Raw genomic sequence first — 16695 nt, 5'->3', positions numbered from 1 at the left:
TTGGTGGCCTGCCCCGCTCCAGTTTCAGTCTCCGGAGTCCTTTCCTCTTTCCAGGTGCAGGATTTACTCACAGTTAGAAAAATTGTTCACTTTCTAACTGATCCCAGACCCCTCTTAAACAGCTGTGAGTCCCCTGGTATGTCTCCTTGGTCTGGAAGTTTCTTCTCCCAGGGGCTGGATGGAGGGGCCATACCCTGAGCCCTCTCCCCCTGCCCCTTCCCAGGCAGACAGGGACAGGGAAGGGGGCTGAGCCCCATGGCACATCTGGCATGCAGCAGAGGGAATGCAAATCCCACCACCCAAAAGGCCAGCTACAGCATCCTCTAAGGGATCTCTACTTTACCCCAAAACTATTATGTCTTCTTGAAAAGCGTGTACAGTAAGAGAACAGGCAGACACAGATAGCCACAGACAGGAACATTTACAAATGACAGAGTGTTCACCACCACAGGTCACAGCCCAGCACTTCTCACCACGTTGTAGTGGTTGCTATGTGGGTTACCCCGGCCAGAAAAGGAGCTGCTTGTCAAATAACACTCCTCCACTGCTAAAAACAAGGTAGAGTCAGAGCACAAATTACACCTATGCCAGTTGTTACAGATTGACTTGAAAGCCTAAGCATTTGATTATGTTTTAAATATCCAGATACCAGCCTGGTCAGCTGGACTGGTTCTTCCTATAGGCAGGTTACTGTATGGAGATGAATCACTGGATTCTTGCTTTCAGTCTAAAAATAGAGGTTCAGGACCCTGCAAGAATGGTAAAAACAGTAAATCACAACAGTGAGGAGAAAAAAACCCCTACAGAATTCACTGAGTTCAGTAAATGTTATTTGTGATGTCTGTGCTTACCCCATTGATATAAAGTGATTACTAATATTCCTGCATAAGCAGTTAGCTGAGCCTTTGGCTTATTTCTCAAAAGTTAGAGAAATTAGCACCAAATATGCTTTCTTGTGCTTTTTAGCTTAGAAGAAAAAAAAAAAAAAAAGGTACTCATGGCCAGTGGGTTTAATGGAAAATGATGGTTACTTTGCCATGTTCCATTAAAAAAAAAATTATATCATTGAGCTTGAATTGAGCCTTTGCCTCCTGCCCAAATGCTGAGGCTTCCTTCTTTTGAAAGAAAACAAATATACACTTCGTGTAGAAGATCAAGGGAGTGGAATAAGAGAGGAGCTGTTGGAGAGATTAATGCAAAGCTGTGTCAAGCTAAAGAAAGCTTCTCTCCAATACTGAAAAGAATGAATAAAAACAACAAGACCTGAGGTTAAGGAAGAGAAGGGAGAGAGATTCCCTTTCCCTCAAATCAAAGGTGAACTATGGCATCAAACTTAAGCATTGAGCACAATCAAAAATGGGGGAGACGGTGCCTCACACCAAGGAGGATTTTCTAGACTGCTAAATCCTGAAATAAGTAGGTAGAAAAGTAGGGGCATGTCAGTTGTGGCTCCTTATTACTGTGTGCAGCAAGTGTATCAAGCAGGATTTGTGGTGTGGGTGATGGCTTAAGAGGGAAGAGATTAATATTTTCTACCGCAGAAGTATCATGAAGCTGTTCCAAAGCACGGACAAAGCATGCAAACAAAATTGCAACTGTGGCCACTGTCAGAATCTATTTAAAAACCTATTTAAGAGCTGAATTTGTACCCACTGAATAGTGTCAGGGAATGCAGTGGCATTATTCTCAGTCTAAGACACAGAGTATAAGATTCTAGTTGTAAAATTAATAGCTGTGTTTACAAAGTCTTTAAGATGCTGCCTATTTTTACTCAGTGAATCATTACCCTTCTTTACAAAGTATATTTCATTAATCTTAGCAATGAACTCAAATCTCAGTGGAGTTGCTCTGCTTACATACCAAATCTGACGTTCTAAGTTTGAACTATTTGTCACAGTATTCAACTTCAATAAAATCTGTATTTATTGGAAGATACCATTTCCTCACATTCTCTTAAATCAAAACAACTGATTCCTGTCAAGATATTTCTCTCCCTCTTCCCCCTCCCTAGAGGAAAACAGTAAGATTTATAAAAAGCAAAATTCACTCCTGTGCAAAATTTTGCAATCCTAAAACTTAGCTTTATCCTCCAGCTGAACATCATCTAAGGTCAAATGAAACTTCATCTGCAATGAGATATTAGAGGAGTTAATACATCACTTGTTTATGTTCCCTTAAACACAGTCATTGTGATTTGCAATCAGTCCAGATGAAAAGATAACAGTAATAGTGCAGATCTGTGTTAGCGAAGCATCTGCAAATGTCATCACCTTTTAAATGAAAGAAGCAAAACCTCCCTAAAAAACCAGTCTGCCCACAATTATCTGCTGGAAATAGGCATCAGGCCCTCTAACCACTTACACTTACACAAAATGTGATTTTTTTTTTTAAATACAAGAAGGCAAGAGCCAGGAATGCGAAGAATTTACTTTCACTGATGAGCAAATTGCCTCTGTCAACAAATTGTTCACCTTATGGGACTATTCACATCTGAAACTTATTACCTGCATCAGTGTTTATGAAATGGCATCTTCAGCTGGCACCTGCACTGGCAGGTTCACACAGACAGCATTTCTACATTCCCCCTTCCAAGATGTGATGCTGCCTCCCAAGACCTGAGCGATAACAGCGAGCACAGAGATGAACAAAGGGCAGAGGTCAAAGCTTTGCTGCCTGCCCTCCTTGGTATCTGGCCCTAGAAACATGCCAGACCTCTCACATTTACCTCTTCCCTGCACAGAATGCACATTTTGACAGAGTTTAATATTCCCTATCTTAATTTCTTCTCGGCTCATTGTATCTAAAAGCTGAAATATACGTATTTTTTAAAAAAATCACTAAGTTTTTTTTTTTTTTTTTTAATTTAGGCCAGGGACTCTGAACAAAAGCACGCTCTGTCCTCACCTTGTAAAATATTTCTGGGCTTCTAAACAAGCCTCATGCCTTCACACAGCTGGTAAACGTTTGCTCAAAAATATATTCCAACAATCCCTTTGAAAAAAAGATTTGCAACATATAGACTTGAGCTTCATCTTGGCAGCGTCATTCACACAAGTTTTTAAAAGCTGCCTTCTACTTCTTTCACTCTTTGCAATTACCAGTTCGTTTCCATCAACCACCACACGAAGGTCTCGGAGAGGTCACTCAATAAATAATAAATTTCCCTATCTGCTTTCCCAACTGTGCTGACGGAGCCAGAGTTTACTTCCTTCACTTGCCTCTGTGGATAACCCCAGCGTCGCGGTAGTATTCAAGCCATAAGCTGCTAATAAGCAAGGATAAATTATTAGCAACCCGAAACGCTGGCGAGGTTAAACGTTAACTTGTGGCGCAGTCAGATTGCAGCGTTACTTTTCGGCGAGCTCCGTGCAGCGCGGGCTCCTACCTGCGCCACCTCCGCAGCCCTTCGTGGCCTCTGGTATTTATGTGAGACACAGAAAAGAGAGATGTGTTCCCCATGAGAGCTGCAGGCAAACAGCATCCCAAAAAAGGAAGAGCAAACAATATGCTGAACCCATCAAAGATTGTTACTTCATAGACTTTTCACGGCCAAATAAACATTCTGCAGCTGGAGGTCTGCGTGCGCCAGAATAACAAACGTCCCGAGACCTGCTAGAGATTTTGGATTAGGCCGGCGGGTGAAAGGGGCTGATCCTGGGCATGCATGCATGGGCAGAGGCAAGAATTTAGTGTGCAGGTCCTGAAGAATAATTACCTGAACACACCTTCAATTTTTTTGCCTTTTTGTTGCCATGACTGGCAGGGTTTGGGGATGGGGTGGGGAGATTTGGGTTGGGTTCATTTTTCAGCGTGTCGTGGCCAGTGGCCCAAGGGCAGGTATCACGCTCCTCTGGGGCACTGGGAGTGATCACTGACCTTACCACAGCCTCAGGGATTTGGTGGGAACGTTCTACAGTGCCCATTTCAAGAGTGTTCACCTGGCACCTCGTCCCTCAGCCCTTGGTGCAACCCTCACTTCTTTGCCAATCCTCAGTTGTCTCAGGAATGGCTCCTTCAAACACTGCCATCAGCTGGCAAATTCCTACATTTCTCACTCCCTTTTCCTCCCCACCTCTGGAAGGAGTTGGCTGTACTCACAGCTGCCTGGGCAGCTGGATTTTGATGCTTTTGAACAGTGATTTTCATGGCAGCGACTTCCCCCAACAATTCTTAAGGAACTAAAGCGTTTCTGGAGAGAGGACCCTGCTGTGAGTCAGCAGCAGTTGACAAGATGGAAAATCAGGGATAAGAATTTGACAGTGGAGCAGGGCTGCTCACAGGGTGCCACAGAGATCTGCAACAGGACTCACAAAATTCAGTGTATTTATAAATGGTCTGGAAAAGAGATGAATAACAAGATGGCATCTGCTGCCAAGATGAATTTCTTCAGGACAGTTGTAACAAAAACAGCTTGCAAAGAGTAGCAGGAGTATTTTGCAGTCCTAAATCACTTAAAAATTAGGAAAAAAAGAAGCTATATTCTGTGTCAGCACAAGATTGCTCATGAAGGAAAACAACTCTTGCTATATCCACCAAACAATGGGCTCCAAATTTAACACTGCAGCTCAGGAGACAAATTTCTGAGGTCACCATCAACAGGCCTAGTAATGAATACTTGTGGCAATGTGGGAAAAAACCAAACAAACATCAAGTTAAAATGGTGATGAGAAGAAAGTACAAAGTGATCAGCACCACTGTGCCACTGCCCACAGTGCACACCACTGCCAGGTAGTTTTGGTCACCCAATCCAAAAAAGAATTAGAAGATGCAGAGGGACAGAGATGACAGAGTTGGACCTCTCAGCAGGGAGATACACTATTTATTAGAGGACATGATAAAAGGTTATAAAACCATGGATGGTCTAATATAAATCAGAGAAGAAATGAAATCAACATATTAAAAAAAGTAAAAACCAAACCAACACAGCAAAATCCCGGGAGAATTTGATTGATTTGTGGATAACTCCCTTTCTTCCCCCTCCAAGACACTTCCACATCTTCACAATGACTGCTTTCTGAGGCTGCCAAAACACAGCTCATACACTGACCGAGTCCCTCACCAAGGACACGTGGGGAAGCTTGCATGCTTTTGCTACATGATGGAACTCCTGGCCACAGAAAGCTGCTCAGGCCAAAAGCAGAAATGTGATCCAGAAAATGGATTCAATAAATCCACAAAGGATAGATCCCTCTGTTCAGTTCCAGGGTGAAGCCACCTTCTGCTCAGCAAATGCTTTGAATGGGAGGCTGAAAAAAAATCAGCCTGAGGAGGGATTGTGATATCCACACCTTTCCACAGGCACCTGCTGCTATTCAGTGTCCATCAGTGACATGTGACAAGGAGGAGATTTACTTCAGATGCTCCTCTGTTCTATCACCAGCTCTCCAAAGCACAGTGCTAAAGTTGTGTGGTTTTGTTTTTTTTTTTTTCATTCCTGAACCATTCCTGTCTCTCATCCAGCAGAGTGAAAGGAGATGCACACTAAACAGACAAGGCTTCCAGGACAGGTGGATGGTAACCCTGAGAGAACCTTACTTCATATGTAAATCATCTGGATAGCTCTTCCCAAAACTCTGCTGCTGCTGAAATAAACAAAGTACAAACTTTCCCAGATGTGCGCTTTCATGAGGAATTCTCACTCAAGGTTATGATTTAGAATTTGGCATCCTCAGAAAACACAAAACCATGATTCAAAGATGGAATGTAGATGTGGAATTGCTAAGGAGGGAGATAGAAAGGGTTTACTCAGAGATTAGTCCAAACTCCCGTATTTGTAAGCTTCTTCACAGCTTCCAAATGTTGCACTGGGCAACTATCCTTCCTCTCATAGTAAGGTTGAGTGTCCAGATTCCCTTAATTTTCCATAACTGATAGCCAAGAAAAATCTCCTCTGCAAAACTTGCAGGGTGAGCATTTTTGTGCAACAAAAGAAGAAAAGTAGGTTGTTCCATTGATTTTTGCAGGAGAAAGGTTTGCTGTGCAAGTAGCAAGATCATCCCCTACAAAAAGCAACCCCATTGATTTCCAGAGTGATTTTCACTAAAACCTCTCCTCCACAGAGACCCAGAGCACTAAGAAAATAAAGAAACCACGTCTATAACAACCAAAACTAAAGAAGATGGAAAAGAAAACCTTGGCTGAAAGAGACTACCAATATAACCTTCATCCCCAGGTTTAATCAAAATCTAACCTAAGAGGGAAGAGGAAGATGAAATCACCAGAAAGCTAAGGACAAGCATTAAACAACACCAGTATGAATGAATATATATCGACATATATCTCCATCTTCCACAGGTATTTTGGCAACCTTGGCTAAATGATGATTTAGCCTGGCATCCCTTCTTCCCAACTCATCTGCTTGTTAAAGGTGTCAGTTCCCTTGCACTGCCTACAGGAATATTTTGACAGAAGTGTCACAGAGGACTCACTGGTGCTGTTTTCACTTGGCATCATTGACATCTTCCCTTTGTTCCTGAATCTCCTCTTCTTCCAGCTGCATTTCTCTCCTTTTTTAACCTTTTTTTTCCCCTACAAGAGGAGATCTTCCATGCAGTGCCTTCTGCAGATTCTGCCAAGCACTGTAACGTGACAGAATTTCTCCATCCTCCTGGCACCTAAGCCCTTTCCTGGGGCATACAAGATAAAATTGAGGGAGACCTCTGAGGCAGGCAGAGTCTAAAGCTTTCACTGTAAATAAAGATTTCCCATAGAGCCATGAAGGTCTCTCATAACACGTGCATGGAGAGGAGAAAAAAAGAACAGTTTCAGTAATTTTAGCCAGGAGCCTTGTCACGCAGACTAAACACTGGCCAAAGAGCAACCAAGGATAATAGGAGGGTGTAAATACATAAAGCCTCACATGTGGCCAGGAAACTGACATTTAATCCAAACTAATTAAGCGTGTTTTAAACAGCACATCAAAGACTTCTCAAATTCAAAGGTGGTGTCAGAAACAGAGGACAGGGAAAATAAACTAGACAGAGAAGTGGGAAGAACAAAATATGGGAATTTTGGTCTAGAAAAATTTAGACTATTCCAACAGGGAGAGGAAATAAAATCATCCAAATTTATTCACTGGGAGAACGATACTAGGAAAAAGGGATGGGTTCAGGAGCACTGGGAATCAGCACACAGCATCCAAAAAGTCATCATTCTCCACACCCACACAAGGTAAAGATTGGCTCTTTGAGTAGTGAAGCAAGAGAGGAAAGAGCATGAAAAATAACGGTAACTTCTAGAACTTGCAACATAACCTCAGCCTACCAGGAAAATCCAGGCTCACAGTGAAATCATGCATCCAGTGGGACCCAAGAGAATACTCAACCAAGGCAAAAAACAGCTGCTCCAGCTTATTAACCACCTCTCGGGCATCCTGGGGACACCAGGGAGCTCCACCAGCAACCTCAGCAGGACAAGCTGCTCAGCAGCACCCTGATGAAATACCCTGAGTGTCCTGCCCCTTCCCCAGAGCTTTGCCCCCACCACAGACGCTGTTGTGGCTGGCTGGCAGGTGGGGCAGGGTGAGGAGCAGGTTCAGCCCCCCTGCGTGGCCAACCTGTCCCTGGGCACGAGGGAGCCACCGCCAAGGAGGGAGCTCAAACTCAGGGCTGAGCGCACAAAATCTCAGCTGGGCCATCCAAGCTGCCAGAAGGAAAGAAGGAAAGAGCAAATCCTGTTCAGCTTGGCAGGACCATAACTGGTGAGGATGAGAAAGCAACTGGAAAAACGAAAACGGTGCAAAAGGGATTGCGTGAGTAAAGGAGATGGGAGTAAGGGGAATTTAACCAGGAGAAAAAAAAAAAAAAAAAAGTCAAGATTTCTTGGGATCATTAAAAAAAAAATCTAGAGAGACAGACCCATAAATGGAGTCATTTTTATACCAAAATGTTTCATACCTTAAAAAGTACATGGCAGACCAGGGACAAGATGACGTAGCAGGCCTTTCCCAATGGCTTCAGGCAGTTTCCCTTCAGCTCTAGCCATGTGGTTTTACTGCCTGGAACAGCTCTGCTGCAGTGAGACCTGGCTGATCCCCGAGCACAAACAAGCTGCATTTCCAACCAGCGAGTCCATGCAACTACTCATGCATAGCAAACACATCCCTAGGTGCGGGAAATGATGGATATAGACAGTTTCCAGCCTTGGCTGTACCACCAAAATCCTATCAGTGAATAACTGCTCTCATCCTGGAACACAGGCAGCCATCCTTCCTTCACAATTCGTGTCATTTGCTCGCAGGTCTGAATTGAGGCTCGAGTAGCTGCGTGTAATCCTGCTCCTTTCAGCCTGCCCTTCTTCCCTGAATAACTGCTTCTGACAGTTTCTTAACTATACCTGAAAGGACATTATATGAGCTAGAAGCAGCTGGGCCAGTTGAACAGCATCATCCATCTTCCTCCTCACCTGTGTTTTGTTCCATCCGTTCATTTTTAACGGGCAACTTGGTGCGTTTTTTTGAAATTAAGTAAAATACCCATCATCTTTGCAATATTTTCTTTAGGTTGTTTGCTTTAATTTTGGTTTCCCTACTCATTCTTTCTCACAAAGCCGTCTGCATTTTTAAATCTTCCAAGGAAAATAATTACAAAGATAATCCAGCTGAGTGTAATCAAACTGCAGGGTTCTTTATTTTCCTGGCCTTTTAATTTCATTTCGCATCCTGTGGTCTTAAAGAAATATTAGGATTATATCATCTTGTTATTGTTTAGATTACATGCCAGTAAAAATAGGGGGTTACCAATTCTTTTCTTCCCCACTGCCACACAAAAAACTCATACAGCACACAGAATATTTTCAAAATAAAGATGCAGAGGAAGAGCTCAGAGGAGCACGAGTTAGATCCCTAACTCCCAATTTTCTGTCGGGAACCTGTGTTTACTTGGTTGGGTTTTTTTACACAAGCACAGTAACTGCTTTGCTAAAACAATCTGCTTTTAAAGTTTTTCAGCGCAACAGTGTGGATGCCGATGCGATATTGCAGCTTTCCCCGGATCAATACAAACCAGGAGTCACCCACAGGGTAACACTGGCAGAAAACCAGCGTGGGAGATGAATCAGTCAGCCCAACAACAAAACCACAACTTGTGTCTCTACCCATGCAGGAGGACCCTGCCCCCATCCCAGCAGTCAGTTTTGAGGTTTGTGGGGATCAGAACACATCTGCAGTAAACCTGCTGCACAACTGGGGCTTCAGACCCTTCCCTGCAAACACCAAAGTCCTCAGCACACAGGTCTTCACCCTCTGAGCTGGGAGGAGATCATTAGCAGCGCCCAGCTAGCACAGCAGTGCCTGGAAAGGGAGCTCATTTTCCAAGAAGGCAGCCAGGATGCAATTGTGAGCTCTTTGCTGTGCAGGAGTAACACATTGTGCTGTCCACAGGTATAAAGGAAAAAGGAAGCGGTATCAGCCACCAAAGAGGTGTAACACAGCCCCAGGAGCTAAAGCAGCAAAGTCAGAGCTGCTGAATTCCTCTTAAGCTGTTTCTCCTTCAAAATGAGGCAGCAGATGCCAATCCAAGCTCACTGGGGACAAAGGCATGGACAGGTAGTGCTCATCTTGAGGCACGACTGTGTTTGAGACTTTCATTCTGGAGCTGCTTAGCACAGACACATGGGTTGGTTTGGTCCATGTGCTGCTGCTCTGGCAGAACAGCACTAAAAGCACCTCTTTTGGGTGTTTTTGACTAAGTTCTCAGAGTATTCTTAACTAATACAAAAAAAAAAAAAAAAAAAAAAAAAAAAGAGTCATAAAGTTATGTCAATGTCTTGGGTAAGTACTAAAAATTCTTTTCTAAGTGGATAATTCCAGCAACACTAAGTTAAAACTTTCTCAGAAAAAGAACATACTGATAACAGAGACAGGCAATCTCTTCTTAGATTTATTATTTTGCACTTGAAGAAAGCAATCCCATGAGATTAATGGAGCAGATGTAAGTAGTTCTACTCAAACCTCCACGGTTAACATTTGTACTAAAAGTTTTACTACATAATAGGTTCTCTGTGTTAATAACCTGGCTCACTACTAAATATTTTTTAAATGCCTACAAACCCAACAAGACAGATAGCAATCAGGCCATAACAGTTCCACACAACAACACAGGAAGGAGCACGGTCCTCTCTTCAGTGAAAAAGTCTGGATGGAGGAGCTCTTGATTTCTCCAGCACTGCCACATCCTCAGCCCTGCTGCCTGTGTCTGCAGACTGGAGAACCCCAGAGTGTCCACCAAGGGCACAGCTACAGCTCTTTACCTTGCTCTGCATCAGCCCTGCTATATAAAAAAACAACACAGAAAATATATTTCAAGCCAGTTCTACACACACACATTTGCCCTAAGCCAGGTGTGGCTACAGATCTAACTCCTTACTCTAAGAAGAAATTTTGAAGTGATTCAGATTTACACATCCTTTTCAGAAAGGCCTGAAAAATCATCTTTTCTGGATTACCTTGATTAAAATATGAAATAGTCTTGATTCATCCAGGTACTATTTTTTTTTTTTTCCCAGAAAGAAATGGTTCCGGGAAACTAATTTTTTTAAACTGCTGCTTAAAAGCACCCTGTTGCATCCAAAGCAATGGCTGACTCCATTCTTGAAAGGCTTTTATTGAAAGCTATTACAGTGGCGAGCTTCTCTCGAACTCTAAAAAGTAAACTGAACTGGAAGCTTCTTCTGCTTACAATGTTCCCCCTACAAAGCATTTTGGGTTTCCATCAAGGGATGGAGGATAGGACCTCAGATTCTGCATTCAGTGAACTGGTTAATGAAGTTGCAACAACCATATTTTCCCTGGAGCTTTGGCTGTCACTATAGCCACCTTCTCTCCTTCAAAATATGCTTTCCATTGTTCTCCTGCCCTTTTTCCAACTGCTCCGCAGCCAAGTTCTTGGAAAGCAATCACGCTTCGTGTTTAGGATTTATTGCTAGTCTTCTGCCAGTACGGACACACACACAAATCTCTCCTGTGATCATCCTGCAAAAGCAAGCTAAAAATACAGCAATTTATGAACAGGCACATTTTGCATGTTATATGGCATCAGCGTGCACTCATCAAAAAATTCGGAGAGAATAAAAGGTCGTCCCTTTCGTCTAGGCCACTAGAAGGCTCTGCTTGGGTGCCATAAATAAGCTTATTTTAGAATTCCAGCCTACCTAAAAAGGGGAAAAAAAAGCATTTCCATTGTGTTTCAGTGGTTGAAGATTTTTTTTTTTTCCCTTTTATATGGTAAACTTTGCGCTTTAGAAACTCTAGGTTCAACAAAAGACACAGTCCATCTTCCAAAGTGGCTGCTTTAAAACCAATGACTAAATTATACATTGCAGTTATCATTAAAACTTCAAAGTGGTGAGAATCGTCTGTTTGTACAAAGTTTTAAAGGATTTTGCAATTTCAGAGGCCAGGTGTATTTCTGTTTTGAAGCGTGTTTCAGGTTGTCTGAGGAAGCTCGTACCCACAGAGGCAGCAGGAATCATCAGGGAAGGCTGATCATGGCCAGGAAGGAATGGTTCATGAGAAGGGTATCCAGGTAATCACCATGCCTTGGTCATGCTTTTCAGATCATATTGTCTGGTTTTCATACAAATACTGTAGCTGAATTATCAGTCTCCTTGAAAGACTTGTCTTTTATCAGCTTATTGCTTTTGACAGGCAAGGGCAGAGTCAAGACTCTGTGGATACAATTTAAATCTTCTCTGGATTAGGACTGTTAAAGTTCCTCTGAGAGCTTGAAGACTCAGCTCTTGGTCACTCCCGGCTCCTTGTTTCTGCTGACGGCCCCTGTCAAACAACCACAAACCGGGAAAGGGAACGGGGGCTCATTGCCCACCTGGTGGATCTCCAGTACTCATGGCTGGGCGAGGCTGTGCCTCAGACACCGCTGCTGACACTCAGGAACAAGAAGGCTGATGAAAAGAAACGTGGGTGAAATGGCTTTAAACTGAGAGAGAGAAGGATTAGATGGGATTTTGGGCAGGAATTGTTCCCTGTGAGGGTGGGCAGGCGCTGGCACAAGGTGCCCAGAGAAGCTGTGGCTGCCCCTGGATCCCTGGAAGCGTCCAAGGCCAGGATGGGGCTTGGAGCAACCTGGGATGGTGGAAGATGTCCCTGACCATGGCAGCGGGTGGCACTGGCTGATATTTAAGGTCCCTTCCAACCCAACTATTCTATGATGCCATGAAAATCCAGATAAATGTTTTACCGCCTCATAATCTGGGGTTCTCACTCAACCCGAAATGACTGCAATTGGTATCATTTTGATTTTCTTTTTATGACTCTCATCTTTCTTGTCTTCCTTTCTCAGCTTATTCTTCTCCCCAGGCAATACTTGATAGTTCCCAAATACCTATTTGGTTCCTATAATTAAACCAGATGAATTTTCTGTTCAGTCTGAAAAGGGATTAACGATTTGTGAAATGGGACTTTGCATTCAAGAAATGAGAAATTATAGTTGAGGAAACAGCATAAATTTACTCCTAATAAATAATGACTGGACTTTCAAATGCAGTAAATCTCCATTCTTACATGTTCAAACTGACAGACAGCTGAGTATAACAAGTAACTTGTGTGTAATTTTGTGTCAAAACCTTCATATTCTGCAAAAATATTAAAATTTCCTGAAATTTATTCTCTGCTCAAAATGCATTTTTGTGTGTGAACCACATTTACTCTTTTTGTTGTTCTAATAAGATTACTCATGTATCACATGGCATCAGTTAATTCTGGGTGTGCTTCTCATTGTGATCATCAGGATTTAAGTGCAAGTATTTGTGTAGCAGTTATAAAACTTGCCCCCTGGTATTTCAGCTAAAAAAGCTCACTTTACATCAGGGGTGAAGGAACTCAGACAAGGCACCACAGGAAAAGAAAACAACAAACACTACCAAGGCCAGAGCAAAAGAGTTGCAAAATCTAAACCAATATTGGCTATAAAACATCTGTGGTGGCCACTCAGCCCTACTCCTGACTCCCTCAAGTGTCCTCACTGCTGGATTTCAGGCTGCAGCTCTACCTAAACCTCTCTTTGACATTCCCTTTGCTACTGACAGTAGGTTTGTGTCTCCCTTGCAATCTTCACAGAACTTCTGCCTTTGGTAACATTTGCAGAGTGCATCCCATCATTTTTCTTGTCCTAACATTAAGGACCACATTGCAAGCACCAACCAGCATGAGATTGAGCTAATACAGCTTTTCATTTTGACTGCACAAGTGGAAACTCGCAGGCATGCACTTGGCTTAGGCTACACGTTCACCCAACTAAATCTGTTGATGGAATCTGCAGGACCTGGAACTAACCTATTTTTAGATAGCATAATCTTCAATATATTAACTTGCTTTTACTCTTAGTCTAACATATGTTGTCTGCCTTCTTCATCTGCAAGGAAAGCCACCTACGTTTGCAGATTTTAAAACAACTTTGCTCGCAGCAGCTCGCAACAATAACTAAAGTGTGGCAACCTATCTCATACACGAATAAAACTTATGGCTCTGATGTCAGGTACATCATTTGCCCCTTGTTCTTCATTTAAAAAAAATTCACATCCCCTCAAAAACAAACAAACAAACAAACAAGCAAAAAACCCCCTTAAAAATAAGTTTGCACCAGGCCTCCAAAAAATGTTGTTGGAGGCTCATACATGGTTTAAAGAACAGTTGGAATGTAGTTTGGAGGAAATCTTGATAAATTCCTGCCATTTGGATTATAGCTAACAGCTTCTTTAATACAACTCTAACACAATAAAGCAACATGACTGTAAGCATCTTCCTGAGAATGGCAGAAAAGGACCATAAAACTGAGCGGCACATTCAAAATTACTTGCAAAATATCGGCTCTCTGTAAACAACACACAATAACTGTAATTAATACCAGTCCTTTAAAGTATTCCTAAAGTCTACTGAAATCTAAGCCGGCAGTGTATGACTGGAAGCAACAACTGCATCCTAAACAACATTAAAAATGACAACAGAAAATAAAAGATCTCCATCAGTAGTCAAAAAGTCATAATCCACTGATCTGCTGAATGTGATAACACCTTTGCCCTTATTATTTGTAGAGCTTTTCTGGGAGGATCTCAGGACTTTACTCTTTAGCTAAGCCTCAGAAGTTCAACAGCCTGGGAGTTATATAAACACTATTTTACCATTTGAGTTATTTTCCCAGCAAAAGGATCGCTCCAGGGGCGGACTGTTCGAATGATCTCCCTCACAAAATGAACGCTGCCTTACTCGTAGTTCCGCAGCTTCAGAGCGGCCGAAGCTGAAGCCCACCCAAGCGGTGCCCAGCCGCGCTCGCAGGCAGCTCCAGCGCTTCGGCGGACAGCGGAGAAGGCGCCGCAGGTTGTACCGCACCTAAAAACGCCTGGTCCAGCGAGCGCTTTCAGGGAAGAAACTCCGAGCAAAGGCTTGGAAAAAATGCCTTATTTTAAGCGGCAAGCAAGTAAATAAACACAAACATAAGAAATGGGTTGGAGCAGACGTAGGGCGATCGCGCCTTGGCAGCGATGCCGCAGCCGTAAGACGTGTTGCTTGTGCGTGGCGCTCCCGCTCCAGCCGGAGGGATGCTCCCGGGCGTCCGGGGGCTCCGAGGGGAGCCCCGAGCCCCGCCGTGCCCAGCGCCCCGCAGCCGCGGGAGGATTTCCGCCCGCGCGGGGAGAGGGAACCGCGTCCGCTCCCGACGCGGGGCAAAGACAGCCCCGGGAGCCCGATCCTCCGGTGGTTGTCGGGGCTCGGCTCTGCGAGTCCTCGGGGTCGGGACGAGGATGCTGCCGGGAGCCCCCCGCCGCAGCCGAGCGTCTGTTCAGGGCGCCCCGCGCCGAGCGGCGCCGGCTCCGCGGCTCCGGCATCGCCCGGAGCATCCCCGGTGCCCGAGCGCGGCGGGGGGACAGCCCCCGCTCGGAGACCCCCGCGCCACCCGCGGGAGGGGGCTGAGCCCCCCAGCCCCTCCGTCCGGCTCCGGCTGGGGACAAACACGCTCGCAACAATGGGCATGTTTGCAGCAACATGATCTCACCTAATAACGCCGAATAAGGCAATGACTGTACGGGGAAGCGATACGATCCTGCCGGTCTCACCACACGGCGCGGAAAGCTATTTGCAGATTTGCTAAGCCCCTTTGAATGAATGCATCTGCAGCTGACCTTTAACAATAGACGCTGAAATAGCACAATCTGTGGGACCAGATTTGAGGGGGGGAGGCGGGAAGGGGGAAGGAAGAGATGGGTGAATATTGTAATCTCCGCAATCTCATTCACTTCCTTTCCCAAACCCCCGCGCACAGGGAAAAACAGCGGTATTTTCCTTTTCGCCGGGGCTCCGTCTCGAACGAGCCGTCTCCAACGCCGGCACAGCCACATGGCACCCCGACAGCCGCCGCCGGCGGGACCGGCGCGCATCCCCACCGGCGCCCGCCCGCATCCCGCGGGCATCGCTCCGCGGAGGGGCGACTGCGACAAGGATGCTCCAGCCCCCTCTCCCCTCCCGCCGCTCTCTCACCTTCCCTGGCTTTCAGCAAAACGGTGTTGGCAACGATGTTTTCCAGCTCCATTGACGAGCTCGGGCAGCGCAGGCAGCGGCACTGCAGCAGGACGTCACTCCGAGGTGCGGAGTCTCCGGGCGACCACCCGCCTCCTGCCCCTAGCGCGTCGTCCCCCCGCGCATCATCCCCGCCTGCCCGCCCGCTCCCCCGCGCTCCCCGGGCGGAGGCGGCGCTCCCCGCACTGCCTGCTCCGCCGCGCCCCGCTACTCCATCCTCCGCCCCGCCGGCTCCCCCGGTGGTTTGAGGGCTCGGGCGCTCCTGCCTCCCTCCCCCGGGGGTGTGGCACCGCGGAGCGGCCCCGCAGCCCCGCGCAGGCGCCGGCCCCGCCGGGCCGGGCACGCCGGGACGTGTAGTCCTGCGGCCGCCCCGCCGCACCTGGCGCCGGCTCCGCAGCCGCGCAGGGTCCTCGGGGAGGGACGGGCACTGTCCGCCTCGGGGAGGGGGAGAGCACGGGCAGGGGTCGGCCAGAGCGTCCCGGGCGGTGGGGGTCGGTGTTCGCCGCCGGGGATGCGCGGGGCGATGCGCGGAGCTCCCGCGGTCCCGGCCCCGGCGCAGCGCTGGTGCCGCGCTCCGTCCCGCGGCGGCGGCCCGGGGCTCCCCTGTTCCTGCCCGCGGTCTCCAGGGCTCCCCGGCTTGGCTCTTCGTGCTCGTCCCCCCCGCAGGTGCCCACACTCGTGGGAAGGGGTCGCCGACACCCGGCAGATGTGTTCTCCCCCCGCCCTTCTTCGGCCGGGGCTTACTCGCCTTTCCCGGGATATCAAAAGCTCCCTACAGAAGAACCCGAGAGAACCCCATCTCTTCCGCCACACCATTGTTTTCACCCTTGCAAGGAGCTGTGCGAGGCATCAGCCACTTGGGGAAAGTTTGTGAATTTGAAGTGCTAGATTAAAACATAAACTCTCTCCTGTCTACATAGGACAGATGCTCCTGTCAGCATGATTCTGACTTTTCCTAGCAACGGGGTAGATCGATTCATCAGGTCAAGCAATGAAAGAGGAATAAAAACGACCCATTACTCTCACTGACACTCTTCCCCATCTGTATTTGCATTGATTAAATCCACATGAAGAAAATCAAATTAACATGCACCTTCTTGTAAGCGGAGCGCAGACACTACTGTTTTCTTCTCTTTTATTGTACCAATTTATTTCTTTCCACAGCCACACAG

General features: G+C 46.0%; 1 protein-coding gene across 1 annotated transcript in view; it reads right to left on the bottom strand.

Moving 5' to 3' along the window:
- GRK5 (G protein-coupled receptor kinase 5) overlaps nucleotides 1-15633 on the bottom strand; it is a 154998-nt gene extending 139365 nt beyond the window's left edge. The window contains exon 1 of the mRNA XM_040070767.2: nucleotides 15485-15633. Within this exon, the coding sequence (XP_039926701.1) occupies nucleotides 15485-15536 (52 nt within the window). The 5' untranslated portion in view covers nucleotides 15537-15633. The remainder of the gene's footprint in view (nucleotides 1-15484) is intronic.
- Between the last annotated feature and the right edge of the window lie 1062 nt (nucleotides 15634-16695).

The sequence above is a fragment of the Hirundo rustica genome, chromosome 8, assembly GCF_015227805.2.
Source record: "Hirundo rustica isolate bHirRus1 chromosome 8, bHirRus1.pri.v3, whole genome shotgun sequence".
Lineage (NCBI taxonomy): Eukaryota > Metazoa > Chordata > Aves > Passeriformes > Hirundinidae > Hirundo > Hirundo rustica.
This window is presented reverse-complemented; position numbering and strand designations above follow the sequence as displayed.